Genomic DNA, 23815 nt, shown 5'->3' with positions numbered 1-23815 from the left:
TGCCATCTCAGTATGATGGTTGAATCTTCAGCCATCACGCATGGTCTTCGCATGTCTATTGAGTGATAACTGAAAGTGACGCTCACAATCTTGTCGACCAGTTGTTATCACTTGCATTGGATTTATCCATTGCATGGTTTCATCTAGCAGAAGCACACCAACTGCTCCATACTTACCCGCACAGTCTTATTCATGAATAGATCGAAGGAGGGCGGGTGAGGCAATCATCCCTATAAAATATATTAAATTAATATCTTAAATTAATTATTTGTTTTATTGTTTAACAAATGGTGAATTTTTCTAGATTCAATCATGTCATTTTATGAAAATAAAAATATATGAAATTATATTTAATATATATATATATATATGTTAATTACGAACTAACACATAATTTTATGTTAGAAAGTATGAATTTATACAATTTTAAAGAGAAAAAGAATAAATTATCAATAATAAATATTAAAATATTAAAATTTGACGATTTTAAAAAACTACTGCCCCATCCACCCTTTCGGTATATATAATGTTAACACTATCCATACTTCATCATTGGGTTGGGATATTACACGAATATTCGCATACAAATTTATGATTGAAAACGACACACCATCTTTCTTTTCTCAGCAATCTTGTTTATGGTCCCCATGGTATCCGATATGACATTTGACTCATTACCATACTTTCACTCTACTTACTATAAAAATAATAATAATCGAATTAGGACCTTAATTTTAAGAAAATAAAAAAAACTACCACAAAAATGAAAACTCGACATTTGTTTTTCTTTTCCAAATATTGATATTACAGCATACATGGGTAAAGCAGGCCCCATGGGAATCATCCATGTTTTCCGACACTAATAACATGGAAAACAATGGGGGGAAGAAGCATGTCTGCTTAATCTTACAGCCCATACACATAAGAAAACCATTGGTTTTACTTCACTTCTTTCATGTCCTCCTCACTTTTCCAAACAACATCATCGAGCGAGCTCGAAAGGTTTTTATAGAACTGCAGACCAAAAACAAAGCAAGCCTTTAATGGCCACCATAATTTATTCTAACCTACTTTGTTCCGACTCGTCTTTTGTCCAAGTATTCGTATCCGACACTCGTATCTAACGTGTAATGAAATTTTAATGAAAGATGAATGAAGTGGTACCTTATGGAACTCCAAGGTATCACCCTTAGCCTTCCGCACCTCGACCATATGTAAAGAAGGTGCCACTTGAAATATCTGGTTGACATAGTAAGAGTTTTATAAGTACAGAATGTAAGCCCAAAAATGAATAAAATGTTTCTGTAAGCTATACCTCCGTGGCTACGTTAAGATTTCCTTTCCTCCCGGCTTTCACGTTCTCAAGTCTCATCTACGCACAAAAAGGAAAGAACAAGAAATAAACAAACTCGAAGTAAAGATTCCAATAGTTACATTCAGGACAGACGTATGATTTTATGTTAGGGGTGAACTTATAAAATTCTAGAGGGACAAAAACATATTATCAAGAGAAAATATCTAAAATATATGAGAATTTGAAACTTCTAGGGAGACAACTGCCCCACCCACCCCTTGGATCCATCCCTGGTTACATTTATAGCAATGTGTAAAGTTTTCTCACCTTGTAGTTTTTCTTGTGTACATCAAATCCCAGAGGCTTTGCTGCTTCCTCGATCTTGTGTATAATCTCATTAGCAGGACATTTTGATGTAAACCTTGTTTCTCTCTTAAATCCCTGCAGAAAATGAAACAGTTAATTTTAATATGAAACTCAATTTTCGTAATTACAATGTTTTAAAGTTTGACCCAGGAACCGAAGCCATGACCTTGCTTAAAGACCTAATGTCTCGTTTCACTAGAGCAAGTAGTAGTTGGTAATTCTACTTGTTTCTATTGGTTGTAATTCTTTGAGTTTTACTCATAAGTTTCTTCTCTCATTTCCTCTCTAAAATCTCGTAATTCTTTGTTTATCAAAGAAATACATGTATGGAGATATGACCCTCCAAGGCCCCTCTAAATACATGGAAAAAATTGAACATAACCATAGTCAACACTCGACATGGAAAAGAGTTTTAAAATACAAACCTGTTCTACATCAAACAGATTCCCAAGGTTCAACCCTTTCGACATGGAAATTAACTCGAAAGCATTCATTGTTGTTGGTTGTTCTTCTCTCTTTTCTGTTACATGGTGCTCCTGTTACAAACCAACAAAATAGAGTTATTAATAAAAAAATGTTAAGAAGCATCAGCTATAGCAGCATTTTTATGCCTATGTTTCATCCACTTACTTCAGAATCCTTAAATACAGCTTCTACATCATCTAAATTAGTATCGTCTTTCTCCTTGAACACAGGAGGTTTGTAATCTTTTTTAAACCATTCGTCTTGCAAAATTTCAGGAATGGTGATGCGCTGCAACGCAAGAAAGAGATATGTACACATAAATATGCATGGCTGCATGCATGAAAGGCCTAACTTGCACAAATATACAATCTTTAATTACTTGCCACAAAAGGGGCCAAATTCAGAACTTCATGACGTGAAGTATAGGATTGTTTTATCCCCTCATCCTATTAAATCCACATAGAATTTAGTTTACATGATGTTGGAGTCGAGTATAATAACTTACGGTCATTGGGTTTGGATCGAGGATTCGAGTTATCAATTTCATCGCACTAAAAGATAGCCAAGGGGGGCAAGTAAATTCAGCCACTGAAATCTGCAAATTCGGAGAAATGAGAGTAAAAACAGGCAATGAAAACACTGAATAACTGTAACATGCAACTAGGAAATGCTAACCTTCTTATACAAGTTCATAAGATTAGAATCATCAAAAGGCAAGTACCCTGCAAGCAACACAAAGAGTATCACGCCACACGACCAGAGGTCTGCGGTTGCCCCATCATAACCTCTATCATTAAGGACCTATATAGGAAGACATAAAATTGTTAATAAAAGGGTTTCGAAGTTGCAAATGCTAGAAGAAAATTAATGTGATTTAACAATTTACAACACCTCAGGAGCAGCGTAATTTGGTGTCCCACAGGTAGTGTGAAGGAGACCATCTTCCTACAAATTCTTCTTTCGATTAGAAATGTTTCGTATTGTTCTAAAAGATATCAAAGATAAAAAGAGATGGAACAAGTCCTGCACATTTACTGAATCGGTTACATCAGGATTAGGGAGTTTAAAATACTTGCCCAATAAGCAGATAAATAGCACGGACAACAGAATATCTATAGTTTTGACTAAGCAGGCTAGCATACATTTCCTTATACAGTTTAATCCTTCTATTCAACATTACTGGTTTACAATTCCATAACCCTTTATATGACTTCATAGTTCAAAGGAAAAAGGTTGAGGACTCAAGAATGCTTAAGCATTCAAGTATAGAAGTTTAATAATCACCCAGCATTAGAAGGAAAAAGAAAAGGCAGCAAATTACCCTGACTTGCTGAGATAGTGCACTCAATCCAAAGTCAGAAACTTTGAGGTTATCGTAAGCATCCAACAGCAGATTTTCAGGCTGCAAAAAGATCACAATAAAGTTTAAAGGAACTTAATTTCCTAACAGCATAACATGCATGCATGTAGACAAATGTATGAAAGTATAAACAAATTCAACCTAAAGGGTTCTAAGTTAAATACCTTAAGGTCCCTATGGTAAACACCCCTGCTATGGCAATAATCAACAGCATTAATGAGCTGCTGGAAGTATCTCCGTGCCTCATCTTCTCTCATCCGTACATTGTTTACCTTCAGAATTAATAGATGGTTAAAGGCATGTGAATGGGAAGAAATTTCACCAGGTAGTGGTTAGCTACAGTTATAGCAAGCTGCAAATATATTAGCATTGTTGATACTAGAAAAATATATTAGTATTTAGGATGTCAAGATTCACCAACTCACAATTTTGTCAAAGAGCTCTCCCCCGGTGACAAACTCCAAAACAATAAATATCTTTGTCTTGCTTCCTATTACCTGAACAAAATCATACAAAATGATCTGATAAAAATTTTAAAGCTTGTTGCTTGGTCTGCTTTTCTTCGATAACAAACACACAGAAGAGCACAAAGTATCATTAACTAGTTATAAAGATCAGACAGCAGGATAAACCATGTAAAGATAGAAAGAAAAAAGTTCCACATAGGCATTGCAAGAGATTGGTTATCAAAATAGTTTTTCTTTCATCTCAATTATATATCTAAACTGGGTGATTATTTCTGCAGACAGTTCACAAACGTACATATGCAGGCTACAAATAAAATAGTTGTTTCAGATGCCAACACTGGTTTTATGTTCAAAATTAATAAACATACGATGAATTCCAAAAATTTTCATATAATGTTCAAGGTTGGATAAAGATAACGCCACCCATATTACTTCTAAAGACCGAAATTAAGAAGGAAGACTTTGTTTACAAGTCCCCAACCCACCATTAAGAAATATAAATTTTGCATTATAAATCACAACATACTCTAATGAAAACAAGGAGAAAAGGGAATACGAGTACATGGTACATAATCAACCAAGAACAAACAGAGAGAAAGAGAAACCTCATATAAACGGACAACATTCGGATGTCTTATCAACTTCATTGTTGCTATTTCACGCTTGATCTGCGAAAACAAGAAGAAAAAAGTCTAAGAAATCTGATATGATATCTGAACTTCCTACAATATGATTACAATAGCATTGACAAACTATGAAAATAGAAGAATTGATGAGGTTTTTACCAATGTTAAATGGAAGAAAAGAAACTAAAAACATACAAAATTCCTTCTCAAACCATGGAGAAAGAGAGGAAAATAATGGATCAAAAGAAACCTGTTCAGCCATCTTGTGCTTGAGAACCTTCTCTTTATCAAGGATCTTAAGTGCCACGGGTTCTCCTGTCTCAGAATTTCTTGCAAACTTCACTTTAGCAAATGTCCCCTCCCCAATAGTTCTTCCCACCTCATATTTACCCACACGACGCTTGATTTTCGGTTGACTCATGCCTTTTTTAACTATATGGCTTGAACCTTGTTCTACTACTGAAACAGATATCAACATCTTTGTCATTCGATTTACACAAACGTGAATCATAAAAGAGAAAACACATAAGAGACACTAAAACCTGTAGCAGAAGTAATGTTGGAAAACTTTTAAAACAACAAAAGGAAAAAGGGAAGGAAGTTGAAGAACGGAGGGAAGATAAAAAACAATGGCCATTGAAATTATATGATTTAACATCCTCAAACATCAGAGCAGTCATATGATGAAGAACCATAAAAAGGGTGCATCCCAAATAAGTAGAACAGAACAGCCAAATAGGCTATCAACCTGAAAATTTGCAGAGGCTTCACTGTTTTTCTTCAAACGATCGATTCCCTAGCAGCAGGAATCAAGTCTATTCAGCTAAAACAAAAACAATTCCTTTCTACCAACTTTATGTATGATAATACTAATAATTACTAAACTGAAATAAACAAACGAATTACTACCACATAATTCTGTTGTTATTAAGAAAAAGAACATATGTTTTAAATTAATCACCCAAACTAGAGACAAAATCAAGGAAGACAATCAGAGTCCATAAACTTTGCTGATTCCAGATACTCAAGAATCATCCAGAATAACAAATTAAGTTTGGAACTTGATTTGATTTAACTAGAGTTAAGAAGAGGCTTAAAGAGTTAAGAAATATCACCCAACAGTCAAAATTCAACGTTTTAAATGCGAGTAAAAGTACTATTGTATTTGCATTATCTACATCATTAATCAATAAGATTAACTAATGAAAATGTAATTAAGAGAGAAAAAAAGAAAAGAATATGCTTATTAGACTTGGATGATTGGATAAGAAGGAGAAAATAAATAGAGAGGAATTATGAGGAAAAATTGGGGGCGAGGGGAAATCGAATTAAAAGACTTTGATGATCGTATCGTCGTCGTCGTCATGTGCGCTGCTGCTGCAATTGGACAAAATTTATTTTTTATCTCTTTTTTTCGTTTATGCAGAAATGGGAAATTGGGTTAGTAGTTGGTTTATTTTTCCTGTTGGAATCAAATTATTCAAAATTTATTAATTAAATTATTTTAACTGTTAATTAAACTAAGTATTTTTGAATTTTTTTTAAAACCAAACAAAGTTCAATTAATTCGATCAGTCTTAGAATTAACCAAGATAAATTATAATTCTTCTATTTAATATATATAATATATTAAATAATTAACATTTAACTGAATTAACCAAACCGAATAAACCAAGCTAAGTTTAAGTAGTATATAAATAATATATAATATTAAATATTTAACATTTAACATTTTCGTTTAATTAACAAGTTTCGAATTAAATTAATTGATAACTAAAGTTTGAAAAAAACATTAATCATTAATTGATCGAATCTAAAATTAACTGATCGATCATCTAAAAAATTTCAGTTTAATCAATTAATTCGGTTAAAACTAAAATTTGAACATCTCTAGTTTTACCCACGAAGTACGGATCTAGGAATTACTTACCTGATCAACATTTTATGAATTAGTAGTATATATTTTTTCCAATAACTATTACTAACCAATTTATTAATTGATTAATCTGGATCAGATACTATAAAGTTTAATATAAAGGTGATTTGTTTAAAGAATTTAGTATCACATTCTATTAAACTAACTAATTATTGGTTTAATAAAAAAACGAATTATTGGTTTAATAAAAAAAGGAATTATTGCTGAATTATTGGTTTAATAAAAAAAACGAATTATTGGTGATAGTATAAAATTTTATTAATTATTAACGAATTAAATAATAATTAGGATTGTCGTTTGATTGGACAAGGGAGAGTTTGTTACTAAGATGTATAATTTAGAGTTAGTTATTTTTTTTATAGTTATAGATTTTTTTATAAAAATATATGTAAATAATTAGATAATATTTTTAGATCTTTACTTTTTTTTGAAAGTTTAAAATTTATAAATAATAATAAATTACAAAAAATATATAAATTTAAGAACATTTTTTTTTCATTTGTCTGACATTAATCATATAATTTTTTTACTTTGCCAAAAAAAATTAATGTCAGCATTTAGAATTCTTAAGTTTATTAAATTTTCAGATTGTTACTTAATGTTTCTATTGTTTGTCGAATCTTCTTAACTATGTCAATGATAATTGTATATGTTGAAGGAAATTTTTAAAGTTAAAATTGTTGAAAAAATTACTTGAAATCGTCAATGTCACAAGAAACGTTGAATAATTTGGTCATTTTATGTATTAAAATAATATGTTATACAATATTGATGTAAATAATATTATTAGTAATTTTGCATTTAAAAATTATGTACAAATATATTAGTGCTTTTTTTCCTTCCTCCAAAAAAATACATTTTTAAGATCTTTTTAATTTGAAATTTGATATATTTATGAGATAGTTTGTTGAGTGTTAAAAAATAATTTATAAATAAATTAACTTATTTTTATCTACTCTTAAAATTTAATTTTATAGTACTTATTATCAAGGGTTTAATTTTTAAGTTTGACCTTGAGCCACAAAAATATCAGAAGGCGGTATGATAATAATACATTATTAAAGTTAAAATTGTAGAGCTCATTAAATCACATATCATTCGTTTTATACTGATCCCGAAAGTTTTAAATATTCCAATTTCATCCTTTTATTATAAATTGATCCTCGAACTTTTAAACATTTCAAATTCATCCCCAAACTACAACTCTCATTCTAAATTGGTCCCTTATCTTTTGAAAGTTTCAATAATGTCCCCCGAAATCATTCAAAGTTTAGGGGTGAAATTGGAGCATTCAAAAGTTTGGAAACCAATATGAATGGAGATCATATTTTGAAGATGAATTTGCAATGTTCAATGGACCAATTTGAAATAAGAGTCATAGTTTAAATGAGAGAATTGGATTTATTAACCCTTGTAAAGATTAGTAGAATATGAGAAGTTGAAATTTTGGGAGTGGGGCTGGCAGAACATAAATGATGGTAAGAGAAGGAGAGTTATCATTGTCCAGGCGTTGGCCAACCCAACAACACAGGCTGTCTACTCTCTTGGAACATTACCCATTCTTCCTTTGCATTTATGTCCCAAGGTCCCCCCACAAACCTTCATATAACCATTCTCAATCATAGTAGGAAAAGAATTCCATATCAACTTACAAGAACTATTGTATGACAACTAAAGTTTTAGAAGCAAATTGGACCACCAAAAAGCTCTTAAATAATCAATGACCAAGATGGACACACCAAATAAACGAGTATTTATTTTCTGACCTTGTGTGGTGAGGAAATATAAGATTAATTTGTGATGAATTTGAACTTAAATTATCTTGTTTACCCTAAAAAATTACACAATTGGTAAAAAATCTCGATTACAACCGAGAATGTCACACTACGACAAGTTTTAACAAAAAATATTATCCTATCTATTCTAAAAGTTACACAATTAATAATAATTTCGATTACAACCAAGAATGTTACATGAGTTTCTTGACAGTGATTTCCTAAATTGAAATAAATATGCAATTTACATTATTTGTTATGAAAAACATAATATTTCCAATTTCAACCAATTGCAGCCTCTTCTTTTTTAAACCTTACTTGAATTTTAGACTCAATAAATCCAACATAAATCCAATAATATAAAGTATGACATTCAATATAATCATACACATTGTTAGATCTAAAATTTATCCTAGGATTAAAAATCAATATTTCCAACCATAAAGAGACAAAAAAAACTGTGTTTTGAACTTTTGTTTAGCAGTTCATCCACCTCTACACTCATTTTCTAAATTTTTCTCAACTATCCAAAGAAACCCATTTTCGGTATGTTCTTATGTTTATGGCATTGAACAAAAGTAAAACTTTGCTGGCAAACCATAGGTATGTGATCCTCTTTTCCAGAATTGCTTTTCTAGATCACCTGAGATGAGAACTGAGAAAGCATATTACCGTTACCTCAAAAACTGATGAAAAGAATACGGTAGCACCCGATATCAAATAACCATACTCGCAATCTCAGGAAACCCTGTTGCTGAAGACTTGATAAAGGGATCTAAGCTGCGTGTTCCATTTATCTATAGCCGTATACTTCTTCATGCCCTTTGATCTGGCAACATAAGTACAAGTCGAATCACACCAACATTGGTTCATTTTCAACCGCAACTAGTATATTAGTAAACGATAAGGAACAGAACTGACCTGTCACTGCGCTCCAACAGCCAGTTCACTTGATCAATATGCCCCTCGATGCGATTATCCAAGATCAAGGAAACTAACAACTGCTCGACATCTTTTTCTGGCACATTGAGTTCCTGAATATTGAAAGCTCAAGGAGTTGAATGATATATTATAAATTAAAAAAAAAATCCTTAGTTTATCATATAAAAAGGTCAAGCCAAAAATGCTTATTGTATCAGTAATTAAAAAGAACAAACATTTGACGCGACTGGCTAGAAAGGAGAACTTTAGCTTTCACCTTTGATATGAAAGGGATCCGGATTCTTGTATTTGGTTTTATAAGCTTAAGTAGCACTTGAGTTCTCACATTCTTCAATAGATCTTCGATATAATTTCTGATGAATGGATCATCCATGATTGTCCTTCGGTTACTCTGTGGATATCAAAGTTAAAAACTCTAAAGGAGATAAAAGGGTTCCGAACTTAATAAGAAGGAAAGCAAAGAGATGCAAATGGTGATATGTATCACAACAGCATTGCACAAACCTTAAGGATCTTTTCAAACTCTATTATTTCATTTCGTTGATAGGCTGCTATAAGATTGGTCATTGCCAAAATCTCAGGGTCATTTTTGTACCTGTCGGTATAGCAATCAGTTGGTACACACACACACACACGTCCATGCAAATATATATTATAGAGAGAGAAAAAGAGAGATAGTAGGGATATAAAAGAACTCACGGCTTTGTTTCCTGCCCATCAAAAGGATTAACTTCGGATTCCATAAGCATATTAGCCAGAACAAGGTATCTGGAAGCAACACATAAAATATCAACAAGGTATCTAGAAGGGACACAAGTTAGAAAGATCAATTTGAAAATTTATCTAATTGGGTAAAGGAGGGGAAACTAGGCATTTATAGAAGGCATCCACGGCCTTATTTTCTCTTTCTTCCTGTTCAGAACCCTTGCCCATCAGTTTGATTTGTGCTCTTTTGGATTTTTTTCTCATTCAATTCTTGCTTTGTCTATCCCTACTTTCTTTTTCATTTTTGCTCTCCTAGTCTCCTCCACATGTTGAGCATTCTCCACAATTCATCCTTAACCTTCTACGCCTAGTCTCCTACTGTGGCAATTAATTATTTACTACATTAATTTTTGTAACTGAACATTTTTCCTCAAAGTAGCCACTTCAGACATGTTTAGAGAAATGTTATTCAAATGCTTGGACCACCCTAGTGCCGTAGTAGGGTTAGATCAGATGCTCCCAAGGAACCAGGGAATGGATAAACAGCTTCGGCTATCATGTCAAAGCTTTACTGTTATAATACTGATGAGAGAGAGAGGGAAGAGGAGTACATTTCAAATTGAAAATAAGAAAAATGCATAGAGAAGAAAAAGTAGGAACAGCCATCATACTTAAGACATTGAATGCGTCTCTGATTCCCAGCTTCATCATAGTTCTTGAAAGCTTCAAAGAAATCTGTTGCTGCCTCAGCCCACTGGCACTCGGCCATATGCATCTTGCCACCACATTCATGAATTATTCCCATGATCCGTGGATGAGGTATGGCAGATTTGATAGCAAGTGCTTTGTGGTATAATTGCTGCATAATCCAACACTTCAGATTCAGCTAAACCGCAGTATAAGACCAAACCCCAGAGATAAACCATATAACTTTGTAAAACAATTGTCATACATTATCAAGGTTAGTTCTTAAGCTATTAACTAAAATATAATAAAGTTACAAATATCCATCAAAGAGGGTTAGCAATAATATCACGTACATACAACTTTTAGGATATTCTTTTTTTCTTGAAAGGTTGCATTAGCAGTTGCAAAAGTTCATATACCGAAATAATCATAGATAACTATATTTATACTTATAGTCCTTCACAAAACTCAAAGGGAGTTTTGAAGCATCAAAATATGTGTAGCATAAAAACCTGCATTAAAGAAAAGCCTGGATTAAGGGATTAAGCTTCCCTCACTCTCTCTCTGGCCTTATAGGTGGATCCTAATTATTCCATAACATTTCTAAAATTTTCATTTTTGGTACAAACATTTCTAAAATTTACATTTTTTTTGGTACAAACATTTCTAAAATTTATATTTGATTTAACTCTTCATTCGTGGTAGAAAACAAAGGAAGTCATCATTCGTAACCTAATATTGATGTCCAAATAATTTTGATATTTTTTTCAAACATAGGATTATAAAAGAATAATTTATACTTCGAAAGGTCACAATTCAGTATTAACTAAGGGCAGAAAGGTAGTGATCTACGCATGAAATTGAGGTCAAACAGTAGTGAACATTTATGTAAATCAGTATTAGAATCAACTAATGCTCCTGCTATTGATCCACGCATGATTCCTTTAAAGAACAAATAAAAGGAAATTATGGTGGTGGGGCAGGATAGATATAATAAAATCCAGTTTGAGACAAAAGCACAAGGCATTGGTTAAAAAAGTAGAATTGATTCTACAAGAAGGAAGGAGTGCAACTACAAAAATTGGGATTGATGTTTGAGAAATACCCCCCCAGCCCACGAGTTCTTTCTATAATAGGCTGAAAAGGGTACATGATTTTAAATTAAAAAAGTAGCTTACTTTACACGGTAAATCAAGAAATAAAGTATTCTAATAGTTGGAGGAGGATTTGAGGCTGGTTTGATTTTCGGTGTTTATTGGATTTTCTAATACTTATTTGAATCATGATGAAATTTCAATTAGCCATTATTACGTGGAACGTTAGGGGTTTGGGAAGGAAGGAAAAACACAGAGCTGTTCAAAATCTAGTTTTAAAGAGACGTCCTATTCTTCTTCTATTGCAAGAAACAAAAGTGGAGAAGGTTCAGAGACAATTTCTAAGGAGAAGTGGTTTGAATACTCTTCAAGGTTTTGCAGAATCTCCAGCAGTGGGTTCTTCTGGAGGGCTATTGAGTTGCTGGGATGAGTGCTCTTTTGAAGTTGACAACCTTATTATAAACAGAAGGTTTATTGCAGTTTTTGGAAAGTTTCGAACTTCACAGTTTAGGTGTGGTTTTATTAATGTTTATGGGCCTAGTATTGAAGAAGAGAAAGCAAGCTTCTTTGAAGAGTTAGCTGTTTTTATTTGTGGACTGAATATCCCTTTATGTGTGGGAGGTGATTTTAATGTGCATCTTTCTGAAGAAGAGAAGGTGGGGAGAGCTCCAAACAGAAGTTCAATAAGAATTTTCAGCCAATTTCTGCAACATACAGGGTTAATTGATTTACCTTTACATGGGGGCAGATTCACTTGGTGTAACAACCAGGATTTACCCACCTATGTTAGACTGGACAGGTTCCTCGTTGATGTTCATTTCCTAGAAGCATTTCCTGATGTTACACAATACTTGTTGCCAAGGTCAGTGTCAGATCATAATGCTGTTTTTCTGGAGAATGAGGGGGTCAGTTGGGGGAAGAAACCTTTCAAACTCTTTAATTATTTGATGGAAGAGGACGGTTTCCAGAATTTAGTTGAGTCTACTGTTAAAGAATGCAAGTCTGATCAGAGGAAAGCAGGAATTCTATCTATCCTGAAATCTACTAAACTGTCGATCAAACAATGGGCGGGGAAGAGAGACCATTTTCCTTCTGTAGAGATTACAGATTTAGAAAAGAGGATTCACTTGGAAGAGGTGAACTTGCAGCAGAGGCAAGGTACATATGTTTGGGACAGAGGATCAGATTTGAACAATATGAGATCAGAATTATGGAGGTTGTATAAGATTGAAGAAAAAATATGGTTTCAAAAATCGAGAGCTAGATGGGTGGAAGAAGGGGACCGCAATACAAGATTTTTTCATACTTGTGCGTTGATTAGGAGAAAGAGGAATTCCATGAATGCTTTGAATGTCAATGGAGAGATAACTCAAGATCCATCTGTCATCAAAGCTTGTGTCAAAGATCATTTTTTTGGAATTTACAACTCTAGTTCTACTTTGGAAGTAGAAGATATGAAGATGAATTTTTCAAAAATTTCAGTGGAGCAAAGGAATATTCTGGAAAAAGAATTCACGGAGGAAGAAATATGGGAGACTATACAATCATGTGATAGCAACAAAGCTCCCGACCCGGATGGTTTTAATATGGGCTTCTTCAAGAAATTTTGGGTTGTTCTTAAGGTTGATATTCTGAAATTCTTTCATAACTTTTATTTAGGGAAAGATTGGGAACATGGAGTAAATCATACTTTCATTACTCTTATCCCCAAGGTGGCCAATATTGGTGGATTAGATGACTATAGACCTATAAGCCTTGTAGGAGGTTTGTACAAGATCCTCTCAAAATGTCTTTCGAGGAGATTAAGGAATTGCATTTCTGATGTAATGAGCCCTATGCAGTTTGCTTTCATTCCAGGTCGTCAAATTCTGGATTGTTCTCTTATAGCCAATGAGGGGATTGATTTTTGGAGGAAAAAAGGACTCAAAGGATGTGTGTTTAAAGTGGATTTTAGAAGGGCATACGACACTGTGGATTGGTCTATTCTTTTTAAGGTTATGGAGAAAATGGGTTTCGGTTCTAAATGGAGAAGTTGGATAAAACAATGTGTTACTACTGCTTCTATTTCAGTTTTGATAAATGGGGTACCTTCTCAGGAATTTCCTATGGCAAGGGGTCTCCGCCAGGGCTGTTCTCTTTCGCCCTTGCTTTTTAACTTAGTTGGGGAACTCCTAAATGTCTTGCTCTTAAAGGCTGTCTCTGATGGATTGTTTTCTGGTCTGCATATTGGGAGGAATGAGACTGCTTTCAACTTATCTCATCTGCAATTTGCAGACGACCTAATTATTTTCTGTGGGGCTTCGAAAATGGAGATTTCAAATGTTAAAAGGGTCTTAAGAGTGTTTGAAGTTATGTCTGGTCTGCAGTTGAATCTTAAGAAAAGCAAGTTATTTGGTGTTAATACGGCTACAGAGGAGGTGGAGGAGTGGGCGTCGTCTATTGGCTGTGCAGTGGGGAAATTTCCTTCTGATTATCTAGGTCTGCCGCTTGGTGCAACACGGAATTCAACCTCTCTTTGGGATCCGGTTGTTTCAAAATTTAACAACAAACTAGCAGGTTGGAAAGCTGCCACCCTTTCCTTGGCAGGGAGATTAGTTTTGATTAAATCGGTTCTCTGTTCTCTTCCTACTTACTACTTGTCTATATTCAAAATTCCATCATCCGTAACTTCTAAACTCAACTCAATCATGTCTAAGTTCTTATGGGGAGGTGGAGCGGAGAAAAATAAGATTCATTGGGTTAGTTGGCTTAACGTGTGCAAGCCAAAGGAGGCTGGTGGTTTAGGAGTGTTAAATATTAGCAATATGAACAGAGCACTATTGGGGAAATGGTCTTGGAGATTCGCTAATGACAAGGATGCTGTTTGGAGGAGAATGATCTGTTCAAAATACAATATTGATCCTTTTTCTTTATTGTTCAATAGCAAAATCCCAGCTCAAGCTTCTTGGATTTGGAGCTCGGTGGTGAATTCTTATTTTAAAGAAGACTCTTTTGGTTGCTATTTCCGCAGCATGTTCAGACTAGGAGTTGGGAATGGTCAATTTATTCAGTTTTGGCAGGACAAATGGGCAATGGACTGCCCTCTTAAGGTTTCTTTTCCGAGGCTGTTCGCAATCTCTACAAACCAGTTTGGAAAACTGATTGAATTTGGCGAGTTCAATTCTTTGGGATGGATCTGGAATATTCAGTTGAGGAGAAGCTTAGCCGATTGGGAATTTGAACAGTGGGCTAACCTGATGGCTATCATTTCTAATTTTTGTCTGTCTAAAGAGGCAATCGATGGTCTGATTTGGAAAGGAAACGGAACTGGTGTCTATTCTGCTAATTCATGTGTGAAGACTTGTTCTTTGGCTCAGAAGGAGGATTATGTTTGGAAGAAATTTGTGTGGAAAGGTCTGGTGCCACCAAGAGTCGAGGTATTCATGTGGCAGGTAGTTCTTCAAAAACTGCCAGTGAGGTCTGAACTGGTTAAGAGAGGGGTTACGGGTATAACAAATCTTTCTTGTCCTCTATGTAATTTGGAGGTTGAATCTTCTTCTCATTTACTTTTCTCGTGTTCAGTTGTGTGGTCACTTTGGAACAAATTTGTGCAGTATTGGAGTCTTTCTGTGGTTTTTCATACAAATGCGCAGAAGTTTCTTCAAGCTTGGGAAGATCTAAATCCTAGGTCTGCTATTTGGAAGTTCATTCCTGCCGTTGTTATTTGGACTGTTTGGAAAGTAAGAAATGATATTGTTTTTGATAGAGGGAAGTTTGACCATCTTAATCTATTTTTCCTAGCAAGAGTACGACTTGCATCTTGGTTCTCAGCTAAGTTTGCAGATTCTGTTATTTCAATGGATTCTCTAATCGGGGACCCTTCTCTTGGAGATTCATGCTTTCCTCTCAACAAATCGATTGTTACTACAATTCCTTGGTCCCCCTCTCCTAAGGGCTTTGTAAAATTGAATGTGGATGCAGCTACAAATTCTGATTGGAACAGCAGTGGAGTTGCGGGTATTCTAAGAGATGAGGAAGGTCTTATTCTAGGATCTTTTAAGGAGGCCACGGGTCCAGGTCCACCTATTATGATGGAGCTAAGGGCTATTCAGAAGGGCTTAATTTTCTTTGATTCAGTGAAAGGAGGTATTAATGGTCGTTTGTTGTTAGAATCAGACTGCAAATTGGCAGTGGATTGGGTTAAGAATGGAACTTTCTGCCCTCAGATTTTTGTCATTCTTGTAAGGAACATAACAATTAAGCTAAAAGAAGTTGAGGGTGTTATTAGATGGGTTGCTAGGACAGCCAATATTGAGGCTAATGGGTTGGCTAAATCCGCCATTGGCTAATTCCAGTGTGTCTTAGGGGTATTTTATGTTGGGATTTTCAAATTGTTGTAAGGGGCTTATCTTCTTGTTGTAATCTTATGTATTTTCATTAATGAAGTTTAAGGCACTCTTTTCCTCCTTCCTCTGATGAAGGAACTCATTATAAGTTCCTTATTCAAGAAGGGGGTTTTTAATGAGGCCTACAATTCCTATTAAAAAAAAAAGTATTCAACCATGCTTTAAAATAATCCAGGACCGTCCCAAATGGATTTACCTTGAGCTTTTTGTTGTTTTTTGTCTCCGTATACATTTGAATTTCAATTGCATATACCTCCAGAAGCTGACTTCCCTTTTTTTGATCATCTGTACCATCTTCCCTTTTACAAGATTTATGAAGTTCCTTCAAAATCTGATAGTGAAATATACTAGCTGATTATTTTTTAACATTCTATGTCGTGGATAAATGAACTTAAAAATGTTTTGAGAAGATACCTTGCTCATTCGCCCATACTCACCCATATCAAACCAGATCTTGCAAAGCTTTAGATTTGTCTTAAACCAAAGTCTCTGCATGACAAGAAGAAATATACCAGAGCTTGATACAAATGCCAAAGGTATAGAATTTTCTTAAACCAGAGTCTCTGCATGACAAGAAGCAATAAAGCAAAGCTTGACACAAATGTCAAAGCTATGACATTGTAGATTAGATACTATCTAACCTCATTCTTTGCCTCTTCAAGGGCCTTTAGAGTGGTTTGATAGAATTCTTGCAGGAGATCAAAATTTTGACTAGCTGATCCAGAAACAAAATCCATAATATTGTTTATACATTTTTCACTGTAATTTCGTGTCACTGCTGATTTGATGTACGTTAGCATCTCCCGGTAAGAGTATCATTTCTTTATACCTCCCTAAACGGTAATAGATCTTTACAGTTTGCTTCAGAGCTTTGAATCCCCTAGCAGAGGAAGTATCAGCACACATTGTACATGGATAAGGCTCAAACCAAATACATAATTTTTTGGTGAATAAGACAATTGTTTTTTTTTATGGAGAGATAAAACAGTAACCGCATTCGGCAAGGTTGCAAGAATCTATTTATATAACAGAGTTCTTTGGTAAAGTTGACGTAAGAGAGAAGTCCATCCATAGTGGAAAGGGAACAGTAGCATATGCTCCTAAATAATATATTGTAGCTAGCATGTGCCAAAAGCATAAGAAAATTTAGCAAAAGGAAAGCAAGAAAGCATTGACAGCAATTAAAGAAATGCTAGGTAATAACAATAATATACCTGAAGTTACAAACAAAAAGGTCAATTCCAGAGAACTCACCACTCAGCCTTCTCAGGCTCCATGCTAACCACTTCAGAAAAACCAACAAGCGCTCCTTCAGGGTCTGTTTCTAGCAAACCTTTGATAACCAAAAACGCAAAAAGAAAAAGCGATAAAAAGTGAAATCAATAATGTCAACTAACAACAAGGTTTTACACATTTAACCAAACAGAATTGGCCCCTGATCCCTCATCCACCACTACTGTATGGGATAGGAGATACCATTTAGGGACTTATCAGTATCTGATATATCAATATTGATTAATCAAAAGGACAGTGTGAAAAAGCAAATCCACACCCACATGCATAATAAGTACACTAGTTACAATGGTAAAATGATCTTAACAGAACATATGCTCACTCAAATGAGGATTAGATAAAGAAACGTTGGTGAAAAAACATAATAATAACATTAGTAAAGTTAGGTGTATTGTAACTCGAATGGAAGTAAAATTTTGAAGTATATAAACGTATTATAGGCATAAACCCTAACAGCAGTTCACAACCACGTTCCAAAGGTGTACTCTAACTCTAATGGAAGTAAAATTTTGAAGTATAAATGTATTATACGTAAAACTGAAACAATTCTTGATCATAACCATATCAAAACAGAGATTAGGAAATAATATGCCAAAAAAATGGATGAAAAAAAACCTTTGGAATTGTAATATTGATTCTCAATATCAACGTCTTGTTCCTCAGGCTCCTCATCGGAGTACTCAAATCCGTAATCTTCCATATCCGCATCTGCCCAATTCCCAAAAACCGATCAGTTAAACTAATTTTTATTTAAAAAAACGAAGCTAGTAATACAAAAACAAATTTTGAATGGAAGAAAAAGAAAGAGAACAGGAGAGACCTGAAGCCATGGTTTCTCGTACAATATCGGTATCGGAAGGATCAGTGAATTTGAATGTTGTAGAAAATTAGAGAGGTGAAGGTGTCGCGATTTGCTGAAATTAATTTTACTGTGCTTGTGGAGTGGGTCTGCAAATAAAGTTTTGGTTAAAATACGCAAATAGTCCACTGACTTCAAAATCTTTTCTTAGTCTTCAACCATGAATAACAAAATTGGTATATGGTACATTACCATCTAAAAATATGGCGTAATAGTTGGTTAGTAGAATTTGTATAATAATAAATTTAGTCATCAATATTTATATATTTTTTTTATTTTATCCTAATTTTAAAGATTAAATTTTAACGTTTTAATATTATGTCAATTTAATCTTTAAAATCACATTTTTTTTAATTGTTATCTTCTTATTTTTTGGACTCACTTCTTGTGTTAATGGCTATGAAAATAGAAGGATCTGAAAAAATAAAAATATTAATGAATTAGAAGGAAAATTAATTCGAGTTTTAACAAAAACTGAAATACAATAATAGATTAAAAATAAATATGTTCTCTAACCCAAAAAGGAAAAGATTAAAATAAACCCATTGACCTGCAGTCTGTAAGGATTTCCATTTACACGTATATAAAATCAAAGACATGATCAAGCTCAATCCTCGTATTCAAGTTCCTCGTCGGCTGTTGCATCCTGGTATTGTTGATATTCGGATACAAGGCCGTTCATGTTGCTCTCGGCCTCGGTGAACTCCATTTCATCCATTCCTTCACCAGTGTACCAGTGCAAGAAAGCCTTCCTCCTGAACATAGCGGTGAATTGCTCGCTCACTCGTCTGAACATATCCTGAATGGAGGTTGAGTTGCCAACAAAGGTAGATGCCATTGACAGGCCCCGAGGAGGAATATCACAGACACTGGACTTTACATTGTTCGGAATCCACTCGACAAAGTACGACGAGTTCTTGTTTTGAACATTAATCATTTGCTCATCAACCTCTTTGGTGCTCATCTTGCCCCTGAACATGGCTGAGGCCGTGACATAACGACCGTGTCGTGGGTCTGTAGCAGCACATCATGTTCTTAGCATCCCACATCTGCTGAGTGAGCTCCGGGATGGTTAGCTCACGATAATGCTGAGATCCTCGTGAGGTGAGAGGAGCAAATCCGACCATAAAGAAGTGGAGCCGAGGGAAAGGAATAAGGTTCACAGCAAGTTTCCAGAGGTCGGAGTTGAGCTGACCAGGGAATCTAAGGCAGCATGTGACACCACTCATGGTTGCAGGGATCAGATGGTTCAAATCACCAACTGTTACATGATAACCAAAATCAGGGGAAGTATTCAATAATATACTAAGATCAAGATACAAAACCAACACAAATCATAATTTTGGTACAACAATATTGTAAGGGTCCTGAAACAGATATCATACAATGCCACATTGTCCAACACCATGCACTCATCCGCATTTTCAACAAGCTGGTGAACGGAAAGCGTCGCATTATACGGCTCAACCACTGTATCTGAAACCTATGGTGACGGAAAGACGGAGAAAGTGAGCATCATCCGATCAGGGTATTCTTCTCTGATCTTTGAGATCAGCAGGGTACCCACGCCGGAACCGGTTCCCCCTCCAAGAGAGTGGCGAACTTGAAAACCTATTCGGATAAACAAGTAAATACATAAATAAATAAAAAAAATCCAAAATCAAAAATTAAAGAAACATCCAACGTAATTACTATAAAAATTATCCAGTAAAATTCAACTTGAAAAATTCGAACTTTTCGATTCAATTCAAAAGATTTAAAATAAAATTTGAGTTATACAATATGACTCAAATAACTCAAAAATTTTAATACTTAATGTATTGATTTAAAATAAATGTCGAATTTTGAACTCACACAAAGTGTGACAATATGAACATTCTTGACCACTTGATCAATTAATAGATCTCGGATTTTACTTTTTATTTAAAGTTACGAAACTTGAGTAATATTTTCAAATAGTTCATTGCAAGTCAAATTTTAGTTGAATCTTTTTAATCTAAAATATTATAAAAATAACTATATTGTGACGCGACTATTAATTGATCTTTTAGTTTTATTAATAAAATTAGGCTTAATATTTTAATTATGATAAACTGAGATTTAACTGGAACCTTCATGTAATGCTAATGCGTTGGTTGCTGATAAATATTGTTTCAGAGAGAAGTACCCAAGCACTTTTTTATTTCCATTTGCATTAATCTTCAATAGGTTGAACTTAACATATTCTCATAATATTTATAAACACAAATTGATACTGTCCATGTAATAAGACAGTAAATAGACTAGCAAAAACAGTTCCATCCGAGCAGTCGAATCGCTCAAACGGTTCCCGATGCTTCCGAGGGTTCCGAAACAGTCGTCGAAACAAGTTCTTTGTACCACTCATTTTCTTCCCGGCCAATAAAGTTCGCATCTGCATTTTAAGAATTCCTATAGAACTATTAACTGCAATTATGTTGAAAGAACGATGAATCCAAGTCATGTAAGATGTAACAAAGCTCAAACATCCAACTTTCCAATTCTTTATGAGGCTGATAAAAAGAAAACTCAAGTTAAACTACTTGCCTGACAAAAATACATCTCGATAATCATCATCGTCATATACAAATTGTGGGGGATCCGGGGAACCGACTCCGACGATGGTGCTTCCACTGCATTATGTTTTCAAATAGCAGCAATCAAGATAATTGAATGAAATGGCAATACCAATAGATTCAGCCATCTTTCTTCGGAACCCGATGATATAAACAGAAATAAACAACCTCAAACAGATAAACAATCTGAAAATCTATATGTTATCTTCATTGTTTTATATATATATATATATATATATATATATATATATGAAACTTAGTTTAAAGACTAATCCGTGCATTTTCCCTATCTAATCTTGTTTAAGCACAAACATCAGATTCTCGTTCGTTCTAAGCATGACAGTTCACAATAAATGCTGGATCGGACATTAAAATTTAAACATTTTCCACACAATCTTGTACCTCCCAGACATGAACACAGCATCGTACTGTCCGCGACCAGCTGCAGTTACCCGCTGCTTTAGCCGTTTAAGGGATGGTAAGACTTCAAACGCGGGAGGTTCTGCAAATAATACAGATTCATGTAAGGTAATACATCTCTGATTCTATTATTAAGCACGTCGAATTAAACTATAGATGTGAAGAAAGGATAATTTAATACATAATTGATGTATGCTAATAATATATCACCGAAAGCTCATCCTCTCATGGAGAGGAGTCAAATCATCAGCCTAGAATAAACTTTGACAGATTATGCATTCATCAAACTCAAGTAATTGCCAAATAAATAAAAGGCGAATGGAATCAGTTGATTCTTTGTGTATTTGTACCCAAATCATTAATGCAGACATCCTGAGATATTCCATTCATTGATATTTTCTCCAGCAATGTCAAAGGATCAACATTACTTGTTTGATCTAGCCGAAGAAGCTGAAAAACCAGGATTTCTCTCAGATATAAACTATGGCAAGTGATAAAAATAGAGCAGAATTCGCTCACTGGCGACCTAATGTAGTTTACCTTGTAAACTTCAGCTGTTGGACATGCTTCCTTAGGCTTTATAAGAACCATTGGAATGTCCAATGGAAGAGGAGGGGATATATCTTGAACAATCTGGGCATATCAGCATAGAGTTCATTAATCATGCAAGTATAGCAATGGAGTAGATAAATTTCATTCCGATTGACTGAGATTGCATCGTTAGCGAATGCCAGATCATAATAACTACAGTCTATGTTGCTTTGACTCTATTTTTCTCGAAATACATGGGTCCGATGCTTATCTGGACTTGGTATAGAATATGATCCTCCAAGAACCCTCCAAAATACAATGTAAACCATGGGGGGGAAATTGAACATACCCCGGTTGGATAATCGTCCACGTCGGAAACTCTCATCCAATTCCAAGTAACATAGACTACAGTAAGAAAACAGATCTAGGCACAAATTTTGCTCTAAAACAAATACACAAAAACATAATCAAAGCCTACGAGTCCTACAACCAGTCCTAATAAATATTACGACAAATTCAGGTGTTAAAGGAACAAAGGAAGCTTTAGTTCTCTGCAAATTAAATAAATTAGAATGCCAAATTCACAATTTTGAAGGGATATGAGAAACTACAGCACAAAAAATGAAGTTATCATTGGAGAAGGATTCTAAAACTGGCCTCATTCCATAATACAAAATGGTCAAAATATTCCCGACAATGTGCTTTCCAATCAAAAAACAAGGTAAAATATTACCATACCTCACCTCGACCTGTACAATATGCTGCTCCATGTGAGAAAAAGAATGGAATATCAGAACCTATCTCACTCGACCATTCTTGGAGCTCCTTCTCAGTTGCAACACAACCATTGAACTGATTAGCTGCCCAAAGTGCGGTCGCTGCATTGCTGCTTCCACCACCAAGCCCTGCCCCAGTAGGCACCTTTTTATCAAGATGAACCTATCCATGTCATTCCAATAAAAACAATATAAGCCAAAAATACATTCAAATAAACCATAAGTTTGCAGAAGCACATATATTCAGATAAAAACGTAAAATTTCAACGTTTATCACGTAGCTAGAGTTCTTTACCCAAAAGAAGTTGGAACTGCCAGTTTTCTTCCTGTAGAGGTTAAGGGCTTTAATAATCTGCAACAAGGAAGAACAAATTTAGGAACACAAGAGAACAAAAAAGGACTTGCAGCGAGGCGTCGAACGAAATCGCAGAAACATTGAAACCTCACCAAGTTTCTATCATCAAGGGGTACACCGGAGACATTGGTCGACAAACGATCATTGGTTTTGGATGGTGACAAAGAGAACTTAATTATATCCCCCAGACTCACTGTCTGGATCCACAAACAAAAGGCTAAGCAAATTCAGATACTTTGGGGATCAACAATCAACATACACATATATACGTATATGTAGGAATTAAGAGAGAGAAATAACAAACTTACATGAAAGAGAGATGCTAAATCATGATACCCATCTTCCCTTTTGTTTGTAATTCTCAGGAAAACATTAATCTATATACCCAAAGAAAAAAAAAAGGTATGGTTCAAACTTGCAATTCAAAACATAAAATCGATTTCAATTAAATTCAAATAAAATGCAGGAAATTACCTTACAAGGTGAGAACAAAGTAAGCCTTGAAAAAGGAGCTTCCTTGTCCACTTCATCTGCTAACTTATTTAGCCTCTCATCAGGGTCATATACAATCTAAACAAATAAAACCCATGAAAAAAATAACTAAAACAATAAGCTTTCGACTTAAAACCAAAGCAAAACCAAGAAAGAGTAACTAAAAGAAGGACCTCAAGCTGTTTCTTGGATGCTTTGACAAAAGGGGTTCTTTGAAAATGAACTTTTGGTGGGGGAGCATTTGATAAGCCACAATTTTTGAAGGGAGATGAGAAGAAGAGACTCTGATTATGGAACAAATGAGAAGAAGCCATGGTTCTAAAGCACCAGAAATGGAATCGAAGCCTGAGATTTCTTTGTCTTGTCTTCGTTTGTGTTAGGAGATAGCCATAT

General features: G+C 34.5%; 2 protein-coding genes and 2 pseudogenes across 2 annotated transcripts; all 4 read right to left on the bottom strand.

Annotated features, from left to right (window-relative positions):
• Positions 1 to 602: 602 nt before the first annotated feature.
• LOC120116426 (4-diphosphocytidyl-2-C-methyl-D-erythritol kinase, chloroplastic-like) lies at positions 603 to 23815 on the bottom strand. The gene is made up of 13 exons (XM_039136928.1): positions 23596 to 23815; positions 23405 to 23500; positions 23239 to 23307; positions 23023 to 23127; positions 22871 to 22927; positions 22538 to 22738; positions 21809 to 21901; positions 21619 to 21718; positions 21251 to 21350; positions 20820 to 20905; positions 20568 to 20667; positions 2484 to 2494; positions 603 to 631 (listed from the first exon to the last, which is right to left on the bottom strand). Exons 1-11 carry the CDS (start codon positions 23734 to 23736, stop codon positions 20573 to 20575), a joined length of 1143 nt encoding a protein of 380 aa, XP_038992859.1. The 5' UTR covers positions 23737 to 23815; the 3' UTR covers positions 603 to 631; positions 2484 to 2494; positions 20568 to 20572.
• LOC120116422 (CBL-interacting serine/threonine-protein kinase 3-like) lies at positions 754 to 5435 on the bottom strand. The gene is made up of 15 exons (XM_039136925.1): positions 5327 to 5435; positions 4829 to 5037; positions 4558 to 4620; positions 3911 to 3982; positions 3650 to 3757; positions 3447 to 3527; positions 3017 to 3070; positions 2801 to 2926; positions 2631 to 2720; positions 2291 to 2413; positions 2086 to 2196; positions 1622 to 1735; positions 1316 to 1372; positions 1165 to 1239; positions 754 to 1014 (listed from the first exon to the last, which is right to left on the bottom strand). Exons 2-15 carry the CDS (start codon positions 4997 to 4999, stop codon positions 940 to 942), a joined length of 1320 nt encoding a protein of 439 aa, XP_038992856.1. The 5' UTR covers positions 5000 to 5037; positions 5327 to 5435; the 3' UTR covers positions 754 to 939.
• Positions 8861 to 18318, bottom strand: LOC120116423 (annotated as a pseudogene).
• Positions 18862 to 20443, bottom strand: LOC120116452 (annotated as a pseudogene).

Source organism: Hibiscus syriacus, unplaced genomic scaffold (genome assembly GCF_006381635.1).
Source record: "Hibiscus syriacus cultivar Baekdansim isolate YM2019G1 unplaced genomic scaffold, ASM638163v2 tig00110295_pilon, whole genome shotgun sequence".
Classification (NCBI taxonomy): domain Eukaryota; kingdom Viridiplantae; phylum Streptophyta; class Magnoliopsida; order Malvales; family Malvaceae; genus Hibiscus; species Hibiscus syriacus.
This window is presented reverse-complemented; position numbering and strand designations above follow the sequence as displayed.

Bases quoted from the DNA above. Each gene is read 5' to 3' on its own strand.
- LOC120116426 (XM_039136928.1), bottom strand. From the start codon at position 23,736: ATGGCTTCTTCTCATTTGTTCCATAATCAGAGTCTCTTCTTCTCATCT. The intron at 22,928-23,022 runs GTGAGGTTTCAA...TCCTTGTTGCAG, and splicing joins CCCTTGATGATAGAAACTTG to ATTATTAAAGCCCTTAACCT. The intron at 21,351-21,618 runs GTACAAATACAC...TATTATTTGCAG, and splicing joins TGTCTGCATTAATGATTTGG to AACCTCCCGCGTTTGAAGTC.
- LOC120116422 (XM_039136925.1), bottom strand. From the start codon at position 4,999: ATGAGTCAACCGAAAATCAAGCGTCGTGTGGGTAAATATGAGGTGGGA. The intron at 3,758-3,910 runs GTGAGTTGGTGA...TTAATTCTGAAG, and splicing joins GAGAGCTCTTTGACAAAATT to GTAAACAATGTACGGATGAG. The intron at 1,240-1,315 runs GTATAGCTTACA...TATGTCAACCAG, and splicing joins ATCTTAACGTAGCCACGGAG to ATATTTCAAGTGGCACCTTC.